This window comes from Bos javanicus, chromosome 13 (assembly GCF_032452875.1).
Source record: "Bos javanicus breed banteng chromosome 13, ARS-OSU_banteng_1.0, whole genome shotgun sequence".
Lineage (NCBI taxonomy): Eukaryota > Metazoa > Chordata > Mammalia > Artiodactyla > Bovidae > Bos > Bos javanicus.
This window is the reverse complement of record NC_083880.1, coordinates 28636669-28658173: the sequence shown is the minus strand read 5'-3', so window position 1 is coordinate 28658173 and position 21505 is coordinate 28636669. Positions and strand designations below refer to the sequence as shown.

At 42.2% G+C, this 21505-nt stretch overlaps 1 protein-coding gene across 9 annotated transcripts in view; it reads left to right on the top strand.

Moving 5' to 3' along the window:
- FRMD4A (FERM domain containing 4A) overlaps positions 1–21505 on the top strand; it is a 749223-nt gene that overhangs the window by 515977 nt on the left and 211741 nt on the right. For all 9 annotated transcript variants that reach the window (XM_061436072.1, XM_061436071.1, XM_061436069.1 and 6 more), the window contains one exon: positions 11489–11554. In XM_061436072.1, coding sequence (XP_061292056.1) covers positions 11489–11554 — 66 coding nt within the window. The remainder of the gene's footprint in view (positions 1–11488; positions 11555–21505) is intronic.

The window sequence follows — 21505 nt, the reverse complement described above, 5'->3', positions numbered from 1 at the left end:
ATCTATGTGCATCACATATATAATGTATTTCATGCCCTTGACACATTGTATATATTATACTAAAATATACTAAATTATATATTATACTAAATTCCTTTGTGAATTCTTCATGCAGATACTTTGTTCTTTGAATGTCAGAATCTTCACTTTCTCATTCAATTTTATTTTTATTGTGTTAGTTTTATCTTTAAAGTTTTTGTATTGAAATTTCAATCTCATGCAAATGATATTCTTGCAGATCCACAGAGTCAACCTCATCTTTTTTTCTGGACTTTAAAACCATTTTCCTTGAGTCTGGGGCCCCCTTAGGAATACCTATCAGTCCTTTTCTATAAAAAATCCAAGTGCAGTCATCAGAACAAAGGAAACTATAGATACTTGCCTTTTCTTATGTAAGAAGCATCTCTATTCCACCCAACACTCTTTTCTTTTCTTTTTTTTTTGCTTATAACTTTTATGGTTTCTTTTTTTAATTAATTAATTTATTTTAATTGGAGTCTAATTGCTTTACAATACTGTAGTGATTTTTGCCATACATCAGCCATGGAGGTACATGTGTCCTCCATCCTGAACGCCGCTCCCACCTCCCTCCCCAGCCCATCCCTCAGGTCCACCAACCCTCTTGTCTCTGAGACTCTGAAGTCAGAACTCCACCTGCCTAAGCACAAGTGTCATTTTCTTTCTCCTTTGCTCACTTCAAGGAGAACCCTGGAATGTTGGGTGGGTTAGAAGGGTTCTTGCTGCTTCCTTTGCATGTTTTGTTTCTTTGGGTTTTATACCTTCCCAGTCACCTTTGAAGGATGTCTTCATGGACACCGAGTTATAAACAGTTGTCAGTAAGAATAACACCTGAAAAAAAAGAACACCCTGAATCTGCTGAGAGAATCAGGTGGGGTCTCTTTGGCAGCAGAAGGGCTTCATCTCCTCCTCTGATAATAGACTGTATATTGCCCAGCAGTTCTTGTGGTCCCCACCAATGTCAGCATGGGGTACTGACACCCCTAAACCTCCATTCCTCCACTGGGTCTGGCGTGCCTTCCATCAGCTCTCTGTGGATGCCAACACATGACCAGGGCCCCAGGGACTCTGCTCTGTGAAGGCCTGGTACTTACTCAGCACAGGGAATAGCTATCCAAAAGATACCCACCTGGCCCATCATCCCTTTCCACCCAGCCACAGTAATGGACAGCCTAGTGTGAGTGGCAAAAAGTTGCAGCCTCATCAAGGCCATCCTGTGCCTGTAGGGGAGGGGTGTGTGCATCATTGATGAAAACCGAATTCCATGCTGCAGGTCAGGATGCATTGTCTCTCATCTGTCTGACAATGCTGATCAGACAAACGTCCCCTTCCCGAACTAGAGCCTTCTGTGCCAAGCAGAGTTCCACACACTGTATATGTTAACTTGGTTATTCCTTTTGGCAGCCCCACAAGGTTGGCATGAGGGTGATCTCCATTTCAGAGACTGAGGAATGAGGCACAAGTTGGTGAAGTTCTTGTGGGTTCACACCCAGCTAGCCCCTGGTGAAGCTGGGATAAGACACGAACCTAGGTGGTCCAGCCCCAAAGCCTTCCTCCCATCTTCTCTAAGCCCTGGCACAGTGACCTGGGGAGGACAGAGGCAGGGGAGGCTCGAGGCCTGGCATCAGAATTGCCAGACCAGGCTGGGAAATCAACCCCTTCCCCCACCAATGGGGCGGAGAAAGCTTGTGCATCATCTTAGAGTCTGGAAGAATACGTGAAAGTCATGTCCATCTTTTCCTTAAACTAGTGACCTCTGAGAAATAAGATGAAGCTTACTTTGGTCACTGCTGTGTCTCCAGCCCCTGGATTTGTGTGCAGTCTGAACCAGGCAGGCAGGGATTGTCCTTTGGGGACATGAAGAAAGAGAAAGTGGTTCCAGGCCAAAGAGACGGCATGGGCTGGATCTGGAAGCAAGGGTGGCCCTCAGAGGAACAGAACTTAGAAGTCCAGGGCAGTTGAGTCCTGGACTTGGACTGGTCTTGGAATTTCAGGGATGGGGTTAGGGAGGAAGGAGAGCATTTGGGGGGAAAAGAAAAAAACAGGTCTGGTGAGATGAGGCCAGATCTCAGAGGGCTCGTGATCCAGCATTCAAGTATTAGTCTCTCACAAGTGGTAGCAACAGTGTGTAATCAACAAGAGATGTTTTACAACCTCCTCAAGAATCTCCTTCTTGGGCCTTTATTCCCCGAGGCCTTCTGTCCAGATCTGCTCAGGATCCTGCTGTTCCCAGACATCCTCTGTCCAGACTTCTCAGGATTGTCTCTCATGTTGAAACTCCCAACTCACCTTCACTTATGAGAAAGTGCTATTCCTTTTGCCCAGCCCTCTCCAAATAATGATCATAATAATACAACATCAAGTAGCGTGGAATCTCCGTGGATCTTCAAAGACTTTAGTTGTTCTGCTTGCAGCACCAAAGTTGTGTGGAAACAACTTTTTTGGGTAGAAATCAAAAGCTTGCCTGTAGATGTGCTGTGAATGAGGTGAATATGTGCTAGTAGATGTATTTTGGATTGCATTAGTAGATTGAGATCTTGCTAATCTACTCAAAATGTTGGTCAAGAAAATCATTGTCTTCAGAAGATGCTCTGGCAGCAGTGGGAGCCGAGTGTGATGGCCAGGTCACTTTTCTTTCAGTGTCCAGCTGGTTAGAATGTAATTCAGAAAGCACTGCTGCCTTCCAGAAACCGGACGCCTCACCTGCACTTCCGTTCATGTCTGTTAACCAAACCATAGTATCGTCACTATTCCGTGGTCACTTAGCAGGTGTCTGGGCTTCCCTGGTGGCTCAGCTGGAAAAGAATTCACCTGCAATGCAGGAGACCTGGGTTCGATCCCTGGGTTGGGAAGATCCCCTAGAGAAGGGAACAGCCACTCACTCCAGTATTCTGGCTTGGAGAATTCCATGGACGGTATAGTCCATGGTATCACAAAGAGTTGGACGCAACTGAACGACTTTCATTTTCACTTTCTTTCACTAAGAGGGTGTCTGTGGTGCATAGACAGGGCCCATGCTTGTGGCTTTCCCAGTGTCCTTTTCATCCTATGTAGTTGGCTCTCAGACAGGAGAGTCTGATTGTCACACTCTAGCCCTGGACTGAAATGCCCCTCTTGGGCCTTGACCTTCTGGATCTTAGACACACCTGTCCGACCTCCATGTCTATAGCTTGTCCTCAGATTGCAGTGTCTTGCTGGAAGAGAAAAAAAGTCCCCTCTTTCCGTACATCCTACAACAGAGCCCTGGCTGGGAGCTCCTCCTCACTGGGATCACATGAGCCCATTAGACGACTGGCTGTCCTCTCCTTTGTCTGTCCCTCATTATCTCAACTTTATGCCCCAAGATTGATAATGAATTTTTTGACCCTCTCACCTGCAGCCCCATCTGGAGAGGATTGAAATGATGGTCCAGAAGGACTCGTGGCTTGATCACACACAGCAGTGGTCTGCAGGGCAGCAGAATTGGGGACTAAAATTGTCCACTTGTTACCAAGTCAGAGCTTGTACTGTTTGCTGCATGACAGTCTAATAAATTGAGAGATGAGTTGTTGGAGCAACGAACAGCCTTTATTCAGCAAGCCAGCAGATCAAAGAGATGGTGGACTCATGTCCAAAAGAACCAGCTTGCTTTAATTAGAATTCAGGCTTCTTTTATACTGAAGGAGATGGGGTGTGGTTGGTTATGGCCAACTTCCTGGTGTTGGAATCCTTTGGTCTTGCAGCTGTCACCATAGTTCTGGTCACAGTGTTGCTATAAAGCTCCAACAAGATAAATGTTCTTCTCTATTTTGCAACTTTTTATCTCTATATGAATAGAAAAGTTATACTTTTAAAGGTCAGAGCCTTGAGAATGGGGTGTCCTGTATATTTCAGACTGTAGGCAGCATTCTTTCAAGCAATGGAATACAAAGGTTAAAGAAAAAGAAACAGATCCAGTATGGAATCAGATTTCTTCTTCCCTGTGACATGCTGGGCCATGGCAGCCCTCTGTTGTCCTCAGCCCTTAGTGCTCCACAGCACCATTACCTCTCTTCCTGCGTTACCAGAGAAAACCCAATTTCCTTTTGCTGGAGGCAGAGAGACCCAGACAGCAGCATCACCACCACCACAATTTGCTTTCCAAAGATCCTCCAGTGAACCACTAACTACACTCATGACCTCATCAAATGCATGCTTGAAGCTCTGAAGAATGCTAGCCTGTTTCAGTTCTTATTACATTGCATTGTCACGTGAATTTGTTTCTGATAAAGACACACATTTAATCATTTTCATCTGGGTTTTATCAGTTCTGACTGTATTCAGCAGCCAAGAACCTCAAGGACACGCCTGTGTGTGTCCTTCTGTACCTCGGAGACTCGTAGTAAAGGCAGAGGTGACATAATTTGCCAGAAGTCATGGAGCAAAGTCAGGATAAGGTTATTCTCCCTGAATCGGGCTTCTGTCTAGTACCTGGTATCTTCTTTCTTTCCATTAGCTTCTTGATTTTAATACAATGTCACTTAAAGACAAAAATAGTAACCATGAGATAAATCAGACAGAGGAAAAATTATAATAAAAAGGACAATATACTTTTCAATTTTTCTTAAAGGTTGTGGGCAGAGGCTCCTCATGCACTTTTACTATGTTATAATATTACAATAGCTTATTATATCTGATATTTCCATAGCACAGGTTAGATGTGGGTAGCAGATGGATGAATATTTTTTAACAGCTTTTAAAAAAAATTAATAATTATTTATTTCTGGCTGTGCTGGGTGTTTGTTGCTGCGTGTGGGCTTTCTCTAGTTGCAGGGAACAGGGACTCTAGTTGCAGAGTTGCGGTGTGTGACATTCTCATTGCGGTGGCTTCTCTTGTGGCCACGGGCTTAGTTGCCTCATGGTGTGTGATCTTCCTGGACCAGGATCGAACCCATGTCCCCTGCCTTGGCAGGTGAATTCTTAACCACTGGACCTCCAAGGAAGTCCCAACGATGAATATTTTAAGCAACTTTTAATTTGTTTACTATCCTTTCTGTGAGTTTATTTACGGTGGGGTTGACTTTCTCGAGGCTGCTGTGGAAGTGCTGTGTTTATTCGTCTCCTGGGTATGACAGCTTCATGATTCTGGAGATTCTGGGATCCTGTGACTTTCTGGTACTTAGGTGAGTCCCTGGTCTTCATTTGTCTGCAGAGGAAACTGAAGGGATGTGACACGTTGAGGTGACCCAGAGAGCAGATGCTCCAACAATGAGTTGCCCTGGGAACTCATCGTCATAAATCTGGAATTTCCTTCTGAGCCACAGAGGGGCCTGGGTCAGAGGGCAGATTGTGAGGTGCTGCTGTCATGCTTCCCGCATCCTCAGGATGCCCCATTCTTTATTGAATTTGTTACAATATTGCTTCTGATTTATGTTTTGGTGTTTTGGCCCTGTGGCATGTGGGATCTTAGTTCCCCAACCAGACATCGAACCCACATCCCTTGCATTGGAAGGCAAAGCGTTAACCACTGAACTGCCAAAGAAGTTCCAATGATAACGTTTTAAAGGATAAGATTTCAGGGTGTTTGGAGGAGTATTGATAGTTTTCCTAAGTGTGCCTTGGAAATGTTAATTCTTTGTTTCATGCAATTCCAATGAGTCTTTAATATTTCTTATTTTATTGCTCCATAAAGTATTATCTCTAGAATGAATGTGAATTGCAACGTGGTGACTTATTAGGCATAGAACAAGTAGTGTCATGTGCTAACTGTGAACCTGGCTCTCCTCCCCCTCCCTACACTCCCCCCAGCCCCCAATGTCTTAGTGGTAACAGTTCCAGTATAAATTAATCTCAGGAAATATCATGGTAACGTGTTAATTTATTTTAATTTTTTAAAAGCATATGTTTTTCTGAATTCAAGATCTGTTACCCTACCGTCTTTGGCACAATATCATTAGTTTTCTATGAAAATATTATTAACGGGGCCTAGGGTTATTTCTTTGTGGTGTGCATAGCACAGTAGACACATTACTTGAGTGACAAGAATAGGGTGGAGCGGACATGCAAGAAATGACTCAGAGAGGGAGAGGGGGCTGTTAGGTGGAGGGAAAGGTGATAATGAGAAGAATATTGAATCTGGGTTTACTTCGTTTTGAATTTGAAGAGAAAATATTCCTAACGGAACATGTTTTCACATGATGAGCTCAGTACCTGGTGCCTCTTCATGTAAAGCTCTTCAAAATCACCCTTTGGGGGAGTTTGTCGTCACTGGTAGTTGTTTTTCAGTAACACCCTGCAGAGGGGACCCCTCTGTCATATTGGGACAGACCCCCTCTGCCATCAGGAATATGTCAGGCTCTGGTGGATGGAGGCTCTCAAACACAGATACTTCTAATCCCCTATTTCACATTCTGTGTTCCCCGGACCTCTTCTGGTCACAGTCAAGTTCCCTCCTGCAGGGAGAGAAGGTGGGAGACCTTCAGTCTTAACAGTTCTAATGTCTGTGACCATTGCATTTCTCATTTGTACATTAATTAGCGTGACTTGGTATGTTAAAATCATAGAAAATTGGTACAAATGAGCTTATTTACAAAACAGAAATTGAGTCACAGATGTAGAAAACAAACTTATGGCTACCAAGGGGCGGAGAGAGATAAATTGGGAGATTGGGATTCATGTCTACACACTATTACATGTAAAATAGATAACTAATAAAGACCTACTGTATAGCACAGGGAACTCCATTCGGTGCTCTGTAATGAGCTATATGGGAATGGAGTCTAGAAGAGAGTAGATATATGTATGGCTGATTTTCTTTGCTCTACATTAGAAACTAATACAACATTGTAAATCAACCAAACTCTAATTAAAAATTAATTTTAATATCTCACAGGCAATCTAAAATGAATTTGCTGAGAAGGAAACCTCTCAAGCCCCATTTCCTATAGCTGACCTCAAGCAGAGTCCTTCATTTTTCCAGATAAAGTTTCTTTTTTACATTTTTTAACTGAAAAAGAAAGAAAGATGTGAGGTCGTATTTGGGTGGAGGACCACCCATAACCCTACTACCCCAGCACATCAATTATTTTATTTTTGCCTCTTAATTCCCACAATTTTATTGGCTACCTTTATAGTAGACAGTTCATATTCTGCTGTGTTCACTTAAGCTTGTATCATACATGCATTTCTATGTTTGTGCATAATTTTCGTGATTCACTGTATGTCTTAACAGCAAAGTTGGATAAATGGAGCGGACACCTTATTTCCAAAATAACACTATTCTGTGTATCCTTTGGCATCACAGTGCACTTGGCAGGCGTCTGCTTGGTATAGAATTGTTCTGTAACAAGTCGATTCATGGCTGGAGAGGTAGCCAGCTGACATCTGCAAGAAGCCTTGTTCTCCGAAAGGATTTCCTTTGAGGGTAATGCCAGCCCTCCAGTTGTGCCCGAGCAGCTGAAAATGAGAACAAGGAAAGCAGTATTAGTTTGCAATTGTTAGTATTCAGAAGAAAATTTCACTGTGCCTGGGAAGCCAGACAAAGCTACAGATGTCCAGCCGCTCTCTCTCTACACACACCCAGGATGGCAAACCTTTTCTCAGCTGATGATGAAAGCAGGATGCTCCAATTTCCCTCCATGTGGAACAACAAACAGGTCTCCTTTTTGAGGAAAAAAAGAGCCACAGCTGTGCTGTCAAAAGAAAGTTGTGCTTTCAAAAACATGATGATTCAAAGTTGAGTTTCTGTTTAGACTCACTTCTCTGTGCAGATTTTTCTCAGAGGCAGTTTGCCTTCCGAAAGAGAAAGTGAAGTTGCTCAGTCATATACAACTCTTTGCAGCCCAATGGGCTGTAGCCCACCAGGCTCCTCCATCCATGGAATTTTCCAGACAAGAATACTGGAGTGGGTTGCCATTTTGTTCTCTGGGGGATCTTCCTGACCCAGGGATCGAACCTGGGTCTCCCGCATTGCAGGCAGATGCTTTACCATCTGAGCCACCAGGGAACCAAATTTCCTATTAGAGTAGGGAGTGTGCTTGTAAATCCCCCAAGATTTAGTTGTGAGATTTTGTTTAAGTAAAGAATGAAGTTGGAAGATCCTTGGGTAGATCTTAACATCTGAATGTACTGCTACTTCTTTAAATGTCTGAGCAGATAAGATGAGATGCAGGGATTGGAATTGTATGTTTCCGATGAAAATGAGACTCAGGTATGAGAGTCTCAGACTTTAGATATGGGTATGAACTCAGGGTCACATCACACTTTGCAAGTTTGGAAATATTTTGAGAAAAATGGTAAGGCTACCTCTATGGCCGTGAGTAGAACTTTATTTGATATAGTAATGTCTCTTGGATACCAATTTTCCTTGGTTTTTATACAACTTATTAGAATGTGAGTAAGTAACTCAAGAACATGTTTATACCCTTAACCGTTTACAATAAAAAGAAGTTCAAAACTTTGTGTTTTATATGTGGAAAGGACAAACAGAATTTCTTAAAATTCCTTAAAATTGTCCTTAACTTTGAAGTTGTTGTATAATACAAGGAACTCAACCTGGTGCTGTGTGACAGCCTAGAGGGATAGGATGGGATTGGGGAGGGTGGGAGAGAGGTTCAAGAGAGAGGAGATATAGGTCTACTTATGATTGATTCACACTGTTGTATGGCAGAAACCAATACAACATTGTAAAGCAATTATCTGCCAGTTAAAATAAATTTAAAAATTAAAAAATGTTGTCCCAACCCTTCAGAAAATTTTCTCAAACAATATTAATAAAGGTTTTTAAAGGAATTCAAAAATCATATTTAAGATGGTTGTAGCACTCGCCTTCCTAGAACTCCCTCTCTGTTGACCTTGAGTTCGTCCTAATAAGAACTCAATTGCTGAAAATCTAAAATGTTATCCAAAATGCCTGTGCAGTTGCTGTCAGCTTCCCTATTGAATCGTGAACATTTTGGGTGTTCTTTTTTGTTAAAAGAATCATTTATACAATTTGATATGGCAACATATATTTTAGCATAATTTAAAATTATAGTAGCTTTCTTTGATCTTAGATTGGGCAATGATTGAAATGAAGCTGATGGATTTTCTTTTTCAAGCCAAGTTTTTTATTCACTTTGTAAAAGTTTTCCTTTTTAAAAAATTGAGATATAGTTGGCTTATAAGATTATATTCAGGCATGCAGCATAATTTGATATCTGTATATGTTGTTAAGTGATCACCAGAATAAGTCTCGTTAACATCTATATAAGTTTCAAAATTTTTTTCTTGTGATGAGAACTTTTGATATCTGCTGTCTTAGCAACTTTCAAATATACAATATTGTATTATTCACTATAGTCAGCAGACTGTACAGTACATGCCCAAGTCTTATTTATTTTAACCGGAAGCTTGTACTCTTTGACCAGCTTCACCCAGTTTCCACCCCCGACCCCATTCTCCTGTTTCTGGCAACCACCACCATGTTCCCAGTATCTAGCAGTTCATGGCTTTTTGGTTTCATTGGTTTATTTTAGATTCTACACGTAAGTGAAATCATACAGTATTTTTTTCTGTCTTGACTTATTTTACTTAGCAGAATGCTCTACAAGTGTATCCACATTGTCATAAATGGCTACATTTCCTTTCTTATGGCTGAATCATATTCTTATGAATAACTATGAGTGATAATATGACTTGATGGAAGCATGAATAATACTATGACTTGGTTGGCTTCTTTGAAGGAAGGAGAAAGAATTCTCTTGTAGGAATAGACAACAGCTTTGTTCATGCCAGTGGTCAGGGAAGGAGCCAGGTTGGGCAAGGAGAGAGGAGGCTGCCTTCTCCATGTTTCCCGGAGAAAGCGCTCCTGAGAACGTACTGTGATGCCCATGAAGTGAGGCAAGGCTGGAATTAGTCCATGTTCATCTTTCCTTTGGGTCTGCATGACATGGCTGATAGCTGGGGAAAGAGAAGGTGGCTTCAGTGGGGGCTACAGCCATATGTAAAGCCAAAGACTGGAAGGAATCTTGGAGTCTTCTGGTCCAGGCAGCTGTGTTGGGGTGGCTCGTATTCACTTGTGAGCATAGTTGTTATCTTTTCAGGAATTCTGTGCTCCAGTTGTAAAACATAGCCATTATTAACACTAAATTATATAAACTTACAGTTAAATAAGTTATGTTGAAACAAAGTTAATACATACTATAATAACTAAGTAAATCAATTTAACACGTCCTAATTATTTTACTGGCCTTTGCTAGTATCTCCATTCTTGAAGTGGTATGTATTAGGTTTTTATTGTTTTGTTTCTACTTACTAGATTACTGGTTTATTGTTGTTGTTCTTACCACTGAGATTCTTTACCAGTGAGCCACCTGGAAAGCCCCACTGGTTTATTATAAAAGGATGAAACCCAGGAACAGCCCGATAGAAGAAATGCATAGGGAGGTTATGGGGGAGAGGCATGGAGCTTTCCTGCCCTCTCCCAGCATCATTCTACCTGGAGGTGGTGTGTTTTGTCTCTGTCTGTTAGAAACACTCTGCATGTTGTCCTGACAGTTGCTTGAAATCAGACGTGGTGAAGCTTCTTGGAGCAGCAAGAGTCTTTTGGTTAGAATGGTGGCTGTCTAACATCTCCCAGAAAGCTTGATCTTCAGAGGATTTCCTTTGAGGATGATGCCAGGGCTCCAGCAAATGCTACAAATTTGGAAGCATTCTGAAATCTTTTTCCTTCCAGAAAGCTGATTGTTAAACATTTACCATTGCTCCCAGTGGGCCCACCTACTCATTTTAATAACTGAGATCGGGGTGCAGAGATGAACAGAGGCTTGTTCAAGGTCCTGCAGCCAATAACCAGCATGGTTAAGACTTGACTTGGTCTCCTGCTGCCTGCCAAGATGCTCTTTCTATTGTACAGATATGTTATTGGTGAAAGGCACAAGGGTGAGAGGTCAAGTTCAGCTGTGAGCTTTTATCTCCAGGGTTCCTGTAACATAAGTGATAGCTCTGTAGGGACTAGGGTCATACCTGAGGAGGGGGGATGATTAACACAGAAATCAAGATCAGTTGCCAGTGGGGTGGTCATTTGCTCCCTGTGATCAAATAGGGGAACGAGTTGGGAGGTGGCCCAGACCAGATACTGAACTGTGACCCTAATGCACAGTGACAAAATTGTTGAAGAGTGACTCAAGAAGGAAGAACTATTACCACCTGATATTACGTTACATATGCATTTGCTAGTTTATTTTACATCTCCCCCATAAAGATGTAACCTCCGTGAGAACAGGCACATACCTAGTCTTGTGTGCCGCTATGCACCAGCTCCCAAAATAGTACCTGGCGCATAGAAAATGTTCAATAAATATTTTTGAATGAATGAATGAACCAGTCCTGCCATTTCTTGGCCTTATAGTCTCCAGCTCCCAGGGAAGGTTTTGCCCAGAGGAATGTGCCTGCCGTCATCCAGCATGGGGACCCTCTAACCTTGTGAAAGGCCACTAGACTCTTGGTGACCATCATTTGTCTTTCTTCTTAGATGACGGAGGGCCGTCGATGTCAAGTACATCTTCTTGATGACCGGAAGCTGGAACTCCTAGTTCAGGTAAATGACTCTTGGCTAACTTTCTAAGTTTTTTCTGCGACTGATGCAGTTCAGATATTGATTCAGCTGAAGGGTGGGTGAGAAAATAAATCATTTTAAAACCTCTATTAAAATCTCTGAGAGAAGATTGGGGCACACCTTGGTGTTTTTGTGTGTGTGTGTGTGCAAGCACACGGGCTTGCACGCTATTTTTGTTCGTTCTGCTTCTTTGTACTGGACCCCTAAGGCATTCAAGGCCAGATATAGATCAAACCTATTGTTACAAATCTCTAGAAAAGGAAATTCCACAACTGCCATTAGCTAATCTTTCTGAATGAAAGGAGTTGGCTATAGTATAACCTAGAGAACTCTTGCTACAAGACTGATTTTGTCATCTTCCTTGCTCGAGTTATAGAAAACAGTTTATTATTTTCAAGTCAAGCCTTCATAGGTGTGACAAAGAAGAGCAATCTCCTGACTCTGTCTTCTCTCTAAAGGCTGAGTAACTCCTACTCCCTCCCAGAGGTCATCATTGCCATCACTGTTGATTGTCTATATGTTAGTTGACACATAGGAAATCATTTATCCCCAAAGAACTTATCCATGGCAGAGAAGTCAGAGCAGGCATTAGAATCCAGGCATTAGAATTAGTCCATTAGAAATGGACCCTGGTTTTGTTCAGCTTCAAAAAATAACGTATCATTGTTTTACTCAGAGCCCTAAAGAATGGTGAAATTTCCAAACTTGATTTAAAGAGATTCCAAATCTCTTGTTCACCTCCAACTTTTCTAACCATATTTGCTTAATATTCTCCAGTGTCTATCATATTCTTAGGCCAGTGCTCCTTAACCTCCATCGTATTTGCCCTGGAGATGCTGCTGTTCATCAGTGGGTTGAAACAATGCCCACATGCTCATTCACAAGGGAAAACTATGCTCCCGTGGGGAGATTTACATAGAGGCACTCAAATCTCATGTTCCCGTGTATGTGCTGCTCAGATTTGAAAATGGTCAAACTGCTAACTTCTTAAGAGTGACTACTTTTAATAAGATTTCTGTTTTAAAGGTGTTGCAAATGCAGTGTAGGAAAGAGACAAACTGTGGGAAGAAGCTCAAAACCACAAATAACAGTTCAACTCCTATTCTCATTTTGGTAGATTTCTTTCCAGCACTTTTCATATTTGTATTTCTTACATAGTTGCAATCATGTGTGACTAATTCTCTGTATTTTCTTTTTTCACTTAATGTTGTCTTTCATTAGCCTTTTCCAAGTTACTGAAAATTGTCGTCTTTGTGAATAGCTTCATAAATTCCAGAAATGGATATTCCATTAGTATTGAGTCACTTAACTCATTTAGGTCCATTGAAGGTTTCTTTACAATTTTTCCACTATTACATTTTTACTATTTCTACTAAATGTTGTGATTAATTTATCTACCCTTGTACTGTCCTCCCATGTTTTGGATTATGTCCTTGTTAGACTAGATTCGGAGGACCACAGGCTTATTAAGAGTTGAAACTTTGGCTTGGGTTGGAGGGTGGGGCAGTGGATAAGATTATAAGGTGAGCAAGATCTCTTCAGTTAGCAGTGTCACAAACTGATAAAGCACTTGGAGCTCTAAACGGTTAAGTGTCAACTTGAGCTGCTGAGAGGTGAGTGGTCTGGTGTGTTTTAGACGCTTTTTAACATCAGCTCTTAGAGGCTTAGAAAGCAGCTACCCTCTTAAACAGGAAATGACACCTCAGTGGCAGTGAAATGACAATCGGTTGGCTGATTTGCTCTGGGGAAGTATGGTTGGGGGCATTTGAAGTAGTCTCAAGTCACTGAAAAGAGATGCAGTTATTGATATGCAGCAGTTTTGGAAAGGGCATTTTCAAATGCCCTTGAATTGGACCAAATAAGAGAAGTTCACACTCTTCCCATCTTCCCACACTTTTCAGAACATGCTTCAAATGTTACTCCCTCTTCCTGGAACACTCCTTCCCATGCCCTCACCTCTGTCCCTGGATAGTTTCTGTTAAGCTTTCAGTTCCCAGATTCGAAGACACTTTTCCCTCTAAGACTTTCCCTGAAAGCCCTTTGTCTGGGTAAAACCCAGTCCCCCAGGTCTGGGTCTTAACCATTACCCAACCAGACTTGTATCTGCTCACCCACACACAGTAAAGCTGGTTCCTGAAACAAGATTGTGGTGAAGTGAAGTGCAGCATTTACAGCAGGTACTAAGGGCTTCCCTGTGACTCAGCTGGTAAGGAATCCGCTGGCAATGCAGGAGACCTGGCTTCAATCCCTGGGTTCAGAAGATCCCCTGGAGAAGGGAAAGGCTACCCACTCCAGTATTCTGGCCTGGAGAATTCCATGGACTGTATAGTCCATAGGGTCGCAAAGAGCTTGACATGACTGAGTGACTTTCACTCACCAAGATAGTAGTCCAGGCAGCTAATGCTTGACAGACCTGAACACCCCAAGGGCTTTCAGGGAATGGCTTTAAAACACATGGTGAAGTTGTGATCAACGTGTGAACTTTCTTCAGATTGGTTTGTAGTGGGGTAATTGGAAGTCAGCATCATCAGCTTTCTGGTTCCAGCCAGCCTGGGGTCTTTGTGATTTGTGGTCAGCATAGAGTTAACTTCTTCCACCTGGTGAGGGGGTGGGTTAGTATCTACAGAGCAACTCAAAGGCTATGGCTCAGAATATTATCTATGGTCCTTAGGTTCTTGGCATTGTTTAATGGCTGAGCTATTGTTATTTTATCTTGCTTATTTCCCTTGTTTCTGTATTTTCTCACTTCTGTGATTAAATTTACTTTCTGGAATTTGGAGCAGGCTGACGTTCTTCTATAAATAAGAGGCAGGCAGAGGACATGATCAGTGGGGGGAGGCGTGTCTGTCCTGGGAAGACCCCCTGCTGACAGTCCTGCGCTGTGACATTAACTTTCACCCTTGCCCCTGAGCTTTCCCTCTTACTGTCACAACTCATCACGACTCACTGTCATGGCCTGTTTACTTGGCATTTCCCAGGGCCATCAACAGTGTGAGGGCCGGGTCTGTGTCATGGTCACTGTGTAGCCCCAGCACCCAGCCCAGGGCCTGGCACATAGGTCACTAAATAAATCCTTGTGAATGAAAAAATGGGCAAATCCTAAGATACTCTGGAAGTACCTCCCCCAAGGACCATAGAACCAATTGCTTTGAGTTTAGCACCAAAAAAAAAAAAAAAAAAAGTGGAAGCAACCTAAATGTCCATTGACAAACAAATGGATAAAGATGTTCTACATATATACAAAGGAATGTTAATCAGCCGTAAAAAAGAACAAAATGACGCCATTTGCAGTGACATGGATGGAGACTGTCATACTGAGTAAAGTAAGTCAGAGAAAGACAAATATCATATGATATCGCTTGTATGTGGAATCTAAAAAAAAAAAAAATTTACTGATGAACTTATCTACAAAACCAGAAATACACAGATGTGGAAAACAAACTTTTGGTTACCAAAGGGGGAGGGGATAAATTGGATGTTGGGATTGATATATACAAACTACTATATATAAAATGGGTAGCTAATATGGATCCTCCAGTCCCATCACTTCATGGCAAATAGATGGGGAAACAGTGGAAACAGTGTCAGACTTTATTTTTCTGGGCTCCAAAGTCACTGCAGATGGTGACTGCAGCCATGAAATTAAAAGACACTTACTCCTTGGAAGGAAAGTTATGACCAACCTAGACAGTATATTAAAAAGCAGAGACATTACTTTGCCAAGAAAGGTCCATCTAGTCAAGGCTATGGTTTTTCCAGTGGTCATGTATGGATGTGAGAGTTGGACTATAAAGAAAGCTGAGCACTGAAGAATTGATGCTTTTGAACTGTGGTGTTGGAGAAGACTCTTGAGAGTCCCTTGGACTGCAAGGAGATCCAACCAGTTCATCCTAAAGGAGATCAGTCTTGGGTGTTCATTGGAAGGACTGATGTTGAAGCTGAAACCCAGTACTTTGACCACCTGATGCGAAGAGCTGACTCATTGGAAAAGACCCTGATGCTGGGAAGGATTGAGGGCAGGAGAAGAAGGGACGACAGGGGATAAGATGGTTGGATGGCATCACCGACTCGATGGACATGGGTTTGGGTGGACTCCAGGAGTTGGTGATGGACAGGGAGGCCTGGCGTGCTGCAGTTCATGGGGTCACAAAGAGTCGGACACAAGTGAGTGACTGAACCGAACTGAACTGAACTGAATAAGGATCTACTGTATAGCACAGGAAACTCTACTGAATGAATACTCTGTAATGATCTATATGGGGCTTCCTTAATGGCTTCCAGTTCCAGTTCAGTCTCTCAGTCATGTCCAACTCTTTGCTAAGTCGCTTCAGTCGTGTCCAGCTCTGTGCGACCCCATAGACGGCAGCCCAACAGACTCCCCCGTCCCTGAGATTCTCCAGGCAGGAACACTGGAGTGGGTTGCCCTTTCCTTCTCCAATGCATGAAAGTGAAAAGTGAAAGGGAAGTTGCTCAGTCGTGTCCAACTCTTCGTGACCCCATGGACTGCAGCCCACCAGGCTCCTCCGTTCATGGGATTTTCCAGGCAAGAGTACTGGAGTGGGGTGCCATTGCCTTCTCTGGTCCGACTCTTTGCGACCCCATGAATCGCAGCACACCAGGACTCCCTGTCCATCACCAACTCCTGGAGTTTACTCAAACTCACGTCCGTCAAGTCGGTGATGCCATCCAGTCATCTCATCCTCTGTCGTCCCTTTCTCTTCCTGCCCCCAATCCCTGCCAGCATCAGGGTCTTTTCCAATGAGTCAACTCTTCGCATGAGGTGGCCAAAGTATTGGAGTTTCAGCTTTAGCATCAGTCCTTCCAATGAACACCCAGGACTGATCTCCTTCAGAATGGACTGGTTGGATCTCCTTGCAGTCTAAGGGACTCTCAAGAGTCTTCTTCAACACCACAGTTCAAATTCATCAATTCTTCGGCACTCAGCTTTCTTCACAGTCCAACTCTCACATCCATATATGACCACTGGAAAAACCATAGCCTTGACTAGACATAACTTTATTGGCAAAGTAGTGTCTCTGCTTTTTAATATGCTGTCTAGGTTGGTCATAACTTTCCTTCCAAGGAGTAAGTGTCTTTTAATTTTATGGCTGCAGTCACCATATGCAGTGATTTTGGAGCCCAGAAAAATAAAGTCTGACACTGTTTCCACTGTTTCCCCATCTATTTGCCATAAAGTGATAGGACTAGATGCCATGATCTTAGTTTTCTGAATGTTGAGCTTTAAGCCAACTTTTTCACTGTTCTCTTTCACCTTCATCAAGAGGCTCTTTAGTTCCTCTTCACTTTCTGCCATAAGGGTGGTGTCATCTGCATATCTGAAGTTATTGATATTTCTCCCGGCAATCTTAATTGCAGCTTGTGCTCCTTCCAGCCCAGCATTTCTCATGATGTACTCTGCATATAAGTTAAATAAGCAGGGTGACAATATACAGCCTTGATGTAATCCTTTCCCGATTTGGAACCAGTCTGTTGTTCCATGTCCAGTTCTAACTGTTGCTTCCTGACCTGCATACAGGTTTCTCAGGAGGCAGGTCAGATGGTCTGGAATTCCCATCTCTTTCAGAATTTTCCACAGTTTATTGTGATCCACACAGTCAAAGGCTTTGGCATAGTCAATAAAGCAGAAATAGATGTTTTTCTGGAACTGTCTTGCTTTTTCGATGATCCAGCAGATGTTGGCAATTTGGTCTCTGGTTCCTCTGCCTTTTCTAAAACCAGCTTGACCATCTGGAAGTTCATGGTTCACATATTGCTGGAGAATTCTCCTGGCTTGGAGAATTTTGAGCATTACTTTACTAGCATGTGAGATGAGTGCAACTGTGCAGTAGCTTGAGCATTCTTTGGCATTGCCTTTCTTTGGGATTGGAATGAAAACTGACCTTTTCCAGTCCTGTGGCCACTGCTGAGTTTCCCAAATTTGCTGGCATATTTAGTGCAGCACTTTTGCAGCATCATCTTTCAGGATTTGAAATAGCTCAACTGGAATTCCATCACCTCCACTAGCTTTGTTTGTAGTGATGCTTTCTAAGGCCCACTTGACTTCACATTCCAGGATGTCTGGCTCTAGGTGAGTGATCACACCATCGTGATTATCTGGGTTGGGAAGATCTTTTTTGTACAGTTCTTCTGTGTATTCTTGCCACCGCTTAAATGGTAAAAAAAAAGAAAGAAAATCTGCCTGTGATGCAGGAGACCCAGATTCAATCCCTGTGTTGGGAAAAATCCCTTGGAGATAGGAATGGCAAACCACTCCAATATTCTTGAGAGGAGATTTCCACGGACAGAGGAGTTTGGTGGGCTACAGTCCATTGGGTCATAAAGAGTCAGACACAACTGAGCAGCTAGAACTTTCACTTTCAGTGACCTATATGGGAAAAGAATCTTAAAAAGAATGCATATATGTATAACTGATTTCACTTTGCTGTACAGTGGAAACTGACATACATAATGGTATAAATCTATACTCCAATAAAATTCATTTTAAAAATATGAAGAAGAAGATGGTTGTTTTGAGACATTAGTCTTCTATCTTCTTGGTCAGCTGGCTTTCCAAATAAAGTTGTAATCCTTGCCTCAGGAAAAAAAAAATGAAGAAGAAATGATTCTAAACTCTCATATATTATTACAATATGAGTTTCAACAGAACTTGGAGAAACAAGGATGGACAAAAGCCAACTTAAATATATGACTTTTCTTTGTATCCTACAAACTACTGTAGCCCAGGATTGTACTCTTTTGACAGGAGCTTTAGGGGATTCCCTATTCTCGAATTCATTGGGACCCATCTCTAAGTTATTAATAGCATATAATATTTTGACTTGGAACCTTTTTTTAAACAGCTTCATAGGCTGAGAACCTTGTAAGTTGTTTAGTCACCAGTATTATGCATATTAAATGCTAAAGTTTTTGCCATTGTTAAGAACAGTTCCAGAATATTTGCAATAAGCTGTAGACTGAGCAGTACCCTTCCTAATCTTTTGATCTGGTGGGGAAGGGTGGATGTTTCCTACGCTGACCTCACAGGGGTTAAAAGATGGAGAGGCAAGTTTTGAGGAAATGGTCATCTTTCACAAAGATTAAAACAGGTTTACACACAAGGATGAAAGAATGAAGGGCATTGATAATAGCAACAGACATGGGACGTCCAGCTTTTCAGCCACTAAAGATTAGGACAAGAGACTCATCCAAGGCTAGACCACAGACCTTCAGAAGCAGCACAGTTTCCAGCCGCAGAAGTGGTAGAACACTGGGCTAACTAAGAATCAAAATGTAACCAGAATTGCTTTGTATCAGAAGGATGCTGGTAATCAGACAACTACAGAGATTATTTCCTGCACCTGTGCAAACCTGGCCACTGTGATGGAAGCATTTCCCTTCTAAGGGTTACAGAGCAAAATGGCCATAATCCCCACATTGAAGGTTTATTACGAAACCCTTTTGAGATTGCCAGGTGGAATCTGCACTTCTAAGTTCCTGATGGTGTTGAGTAAATCCCACATTACGTGTACAGGGGAAAGAACAGAGGTCAAGAATTCACATACAGGAATATTAATATTCAGAAGGCTCATCCCTCAATCCACAGGCAGGTTCCTGACACCCACGATATGACCACGTGATGCCCTAAGTCACTGAATTGCACTTACGGACAGCTGAAACCATGCTGTGACACAAAGGTGTGATTTAGTAACAAGTCAACCCTTCAGCTTTGGTCATCATTGGGTGAACTTTGTCCAGCCACATCGCACTCGCATTCAACAGAGTCAATGGCATTTTCTCCATTGCACCAAATTGTTTCAACCTTTTAGAAACGTACTTGAAAAAGCCTGAATCAAAATGAGGCTTTTGAGTCCATGAGGCCACCATCATGGACTTGTCTCAACCAACCTTTTGGTACTTCTATAACCAGTCAGGAGGGTGCCATGCTTGTTTTGTATTGAACTGAACTCGCATCTGGCCTTCATATAGTTATTCCTTTAAAATGACTTTCTTCACTTTTTTCTGATCTGAGTGTGTATTTAAGGGAACATTTTGGAAGCAAAGAAAGAGAAATGAGCTTTACTCTTAGTGAGAATCATTTCAATAAGACAGAGAGGAATTTCCTGACAGTGAGGGTCAGTGGGTGGAGGACTGGAAGCTGTTAATGGGAAGATTCCAGGCTCGCTCTTTTGAGTTTCTTAAAAAATACAATAGATTTTCACTAGATTGGAATGGCTGAGGTGTGGTCCTTCCTTTTTAGGGTCTCTTGAGGCTTATGATACTGTGTGAGGGCTTGTCTTAGGAAGACAAGCCAATGAGAGAAAAACAGATATGTACCTTCAACTTCCAGAGATGCCTCGTGTCAAGGTCTTTCCCGGTTCTTTGGATGAGTGGGTATTATGCTCATGGCAGAATTTCCTCCCTTTGATGAGAGAGCACACCAGAGTCTTCTCCATCCCCTGCACAGAGGGAGCTGCCCAGTGATGTGGGGTGAATCCTAAGATTACTGTCTCTCTCTTCTCTGACCCCATCTCTAAGTGGCCATTGACATCATATTTATAACTATTTACTTCCGTTAAAATAGAGGAACGAAGTATCCTGTGATTCTGAGAAATGGAGCAAACTTAAACAAGTCAGTGTGTTTTCAAGAGAATTAAAGATAGTAGCTGGACTATTCTTGTGTATCACATAGTGTCCCTAATCCTGATAAAACCAGTGGGACAGAAACATCAAGGGAGATTTAAAGCTACACTGTGGGGTACAGTTGGAGCCCTTGAAATGTGGCCAGTCCCAATTAAGATGGACTGTGACTGTAAAACAAGCACCAGATTCTGAAGACTTCATTTTTTTAAAATAAAATATCTAATTAATGATTTTCATATCAGTGATTTCATGTTGAAATAATACTGGGCTATGTGAGATGAAAGACAATACATAATTAAAATTAATCTCACCTGTTTCTTGTTCCTTGTTTCATGTGGTTAACTAAAAAACATGAAAATTTCCTATTAGGCTTCCATGATATTTCTGTTGGGCAGCTATCTCTGAAGGATAAAGAGTAGATCATTTAAGCAAGAAAAAAATTATAAACTTAATAGACTTGTTTAAGTTTATCCAAATTTCCTATTGAACGACCTCTATAATAATGATGGCACTTTACAGAGTTTCTCTGGAGCATATCTTATTTAACCTTCACATTAACTATGTAAATAAGATGCTAACTCAGATGGAGAAACAGAAACTCAGACAGGTTGATTAACTTGCTCAAGGGTCACAGAGTAATATACGCAGCTGGAACACCACTCCTCTGACATTTCAGCCTATTCTCTTTCATTGCACAAGTAAGAAATATATACGATTAATACCAGACTTGTGAGACGGTTTATGGGATACGTGGCTCTCATGTTGGCCCCAACACCAGCTTCATAAATGACTAGAATTAAAGACTTAAAGCCTTCTCTCAGGGCTTCCCTGGTGATGCTCAGTGGTAAAGAATCTGCCTGCCAGTGCAGGAGGCACAGGTTCGATCTCTGGTCCAGGAAGATTGCACATGCCGCAGAGCAGCTACGCCCATGTGCCATAGCTAGTGAGCCTGTGCTCTCGAGCCTGGGAGCTGCAGCTACTGAGCCCACGTGCCACAGCTGTAGAGGCCCATGCACCCTAGAGCCTGTCCTGCACAACAGGAGAAAGCACTGTGATGAGAAGCCTGTGTACGGCAGCTAGATAGTAGCCCCCGCTTGCCTCAACTAAAGAAAAGCTCATGAAGCAACAAAGACCCAGCACAGCTACAAATAAATAAATAAAAGTTTAAAAAAACAAACCTCATCTCAGATCGAGAACTGAACTCAGATGGGCTTCCTGGGGTTGTTTTGTTTCTTTGAACTCAGTTTCTAATCAATAAAGTCAAGATACGCAGATTTGACACAGGATAAAGAG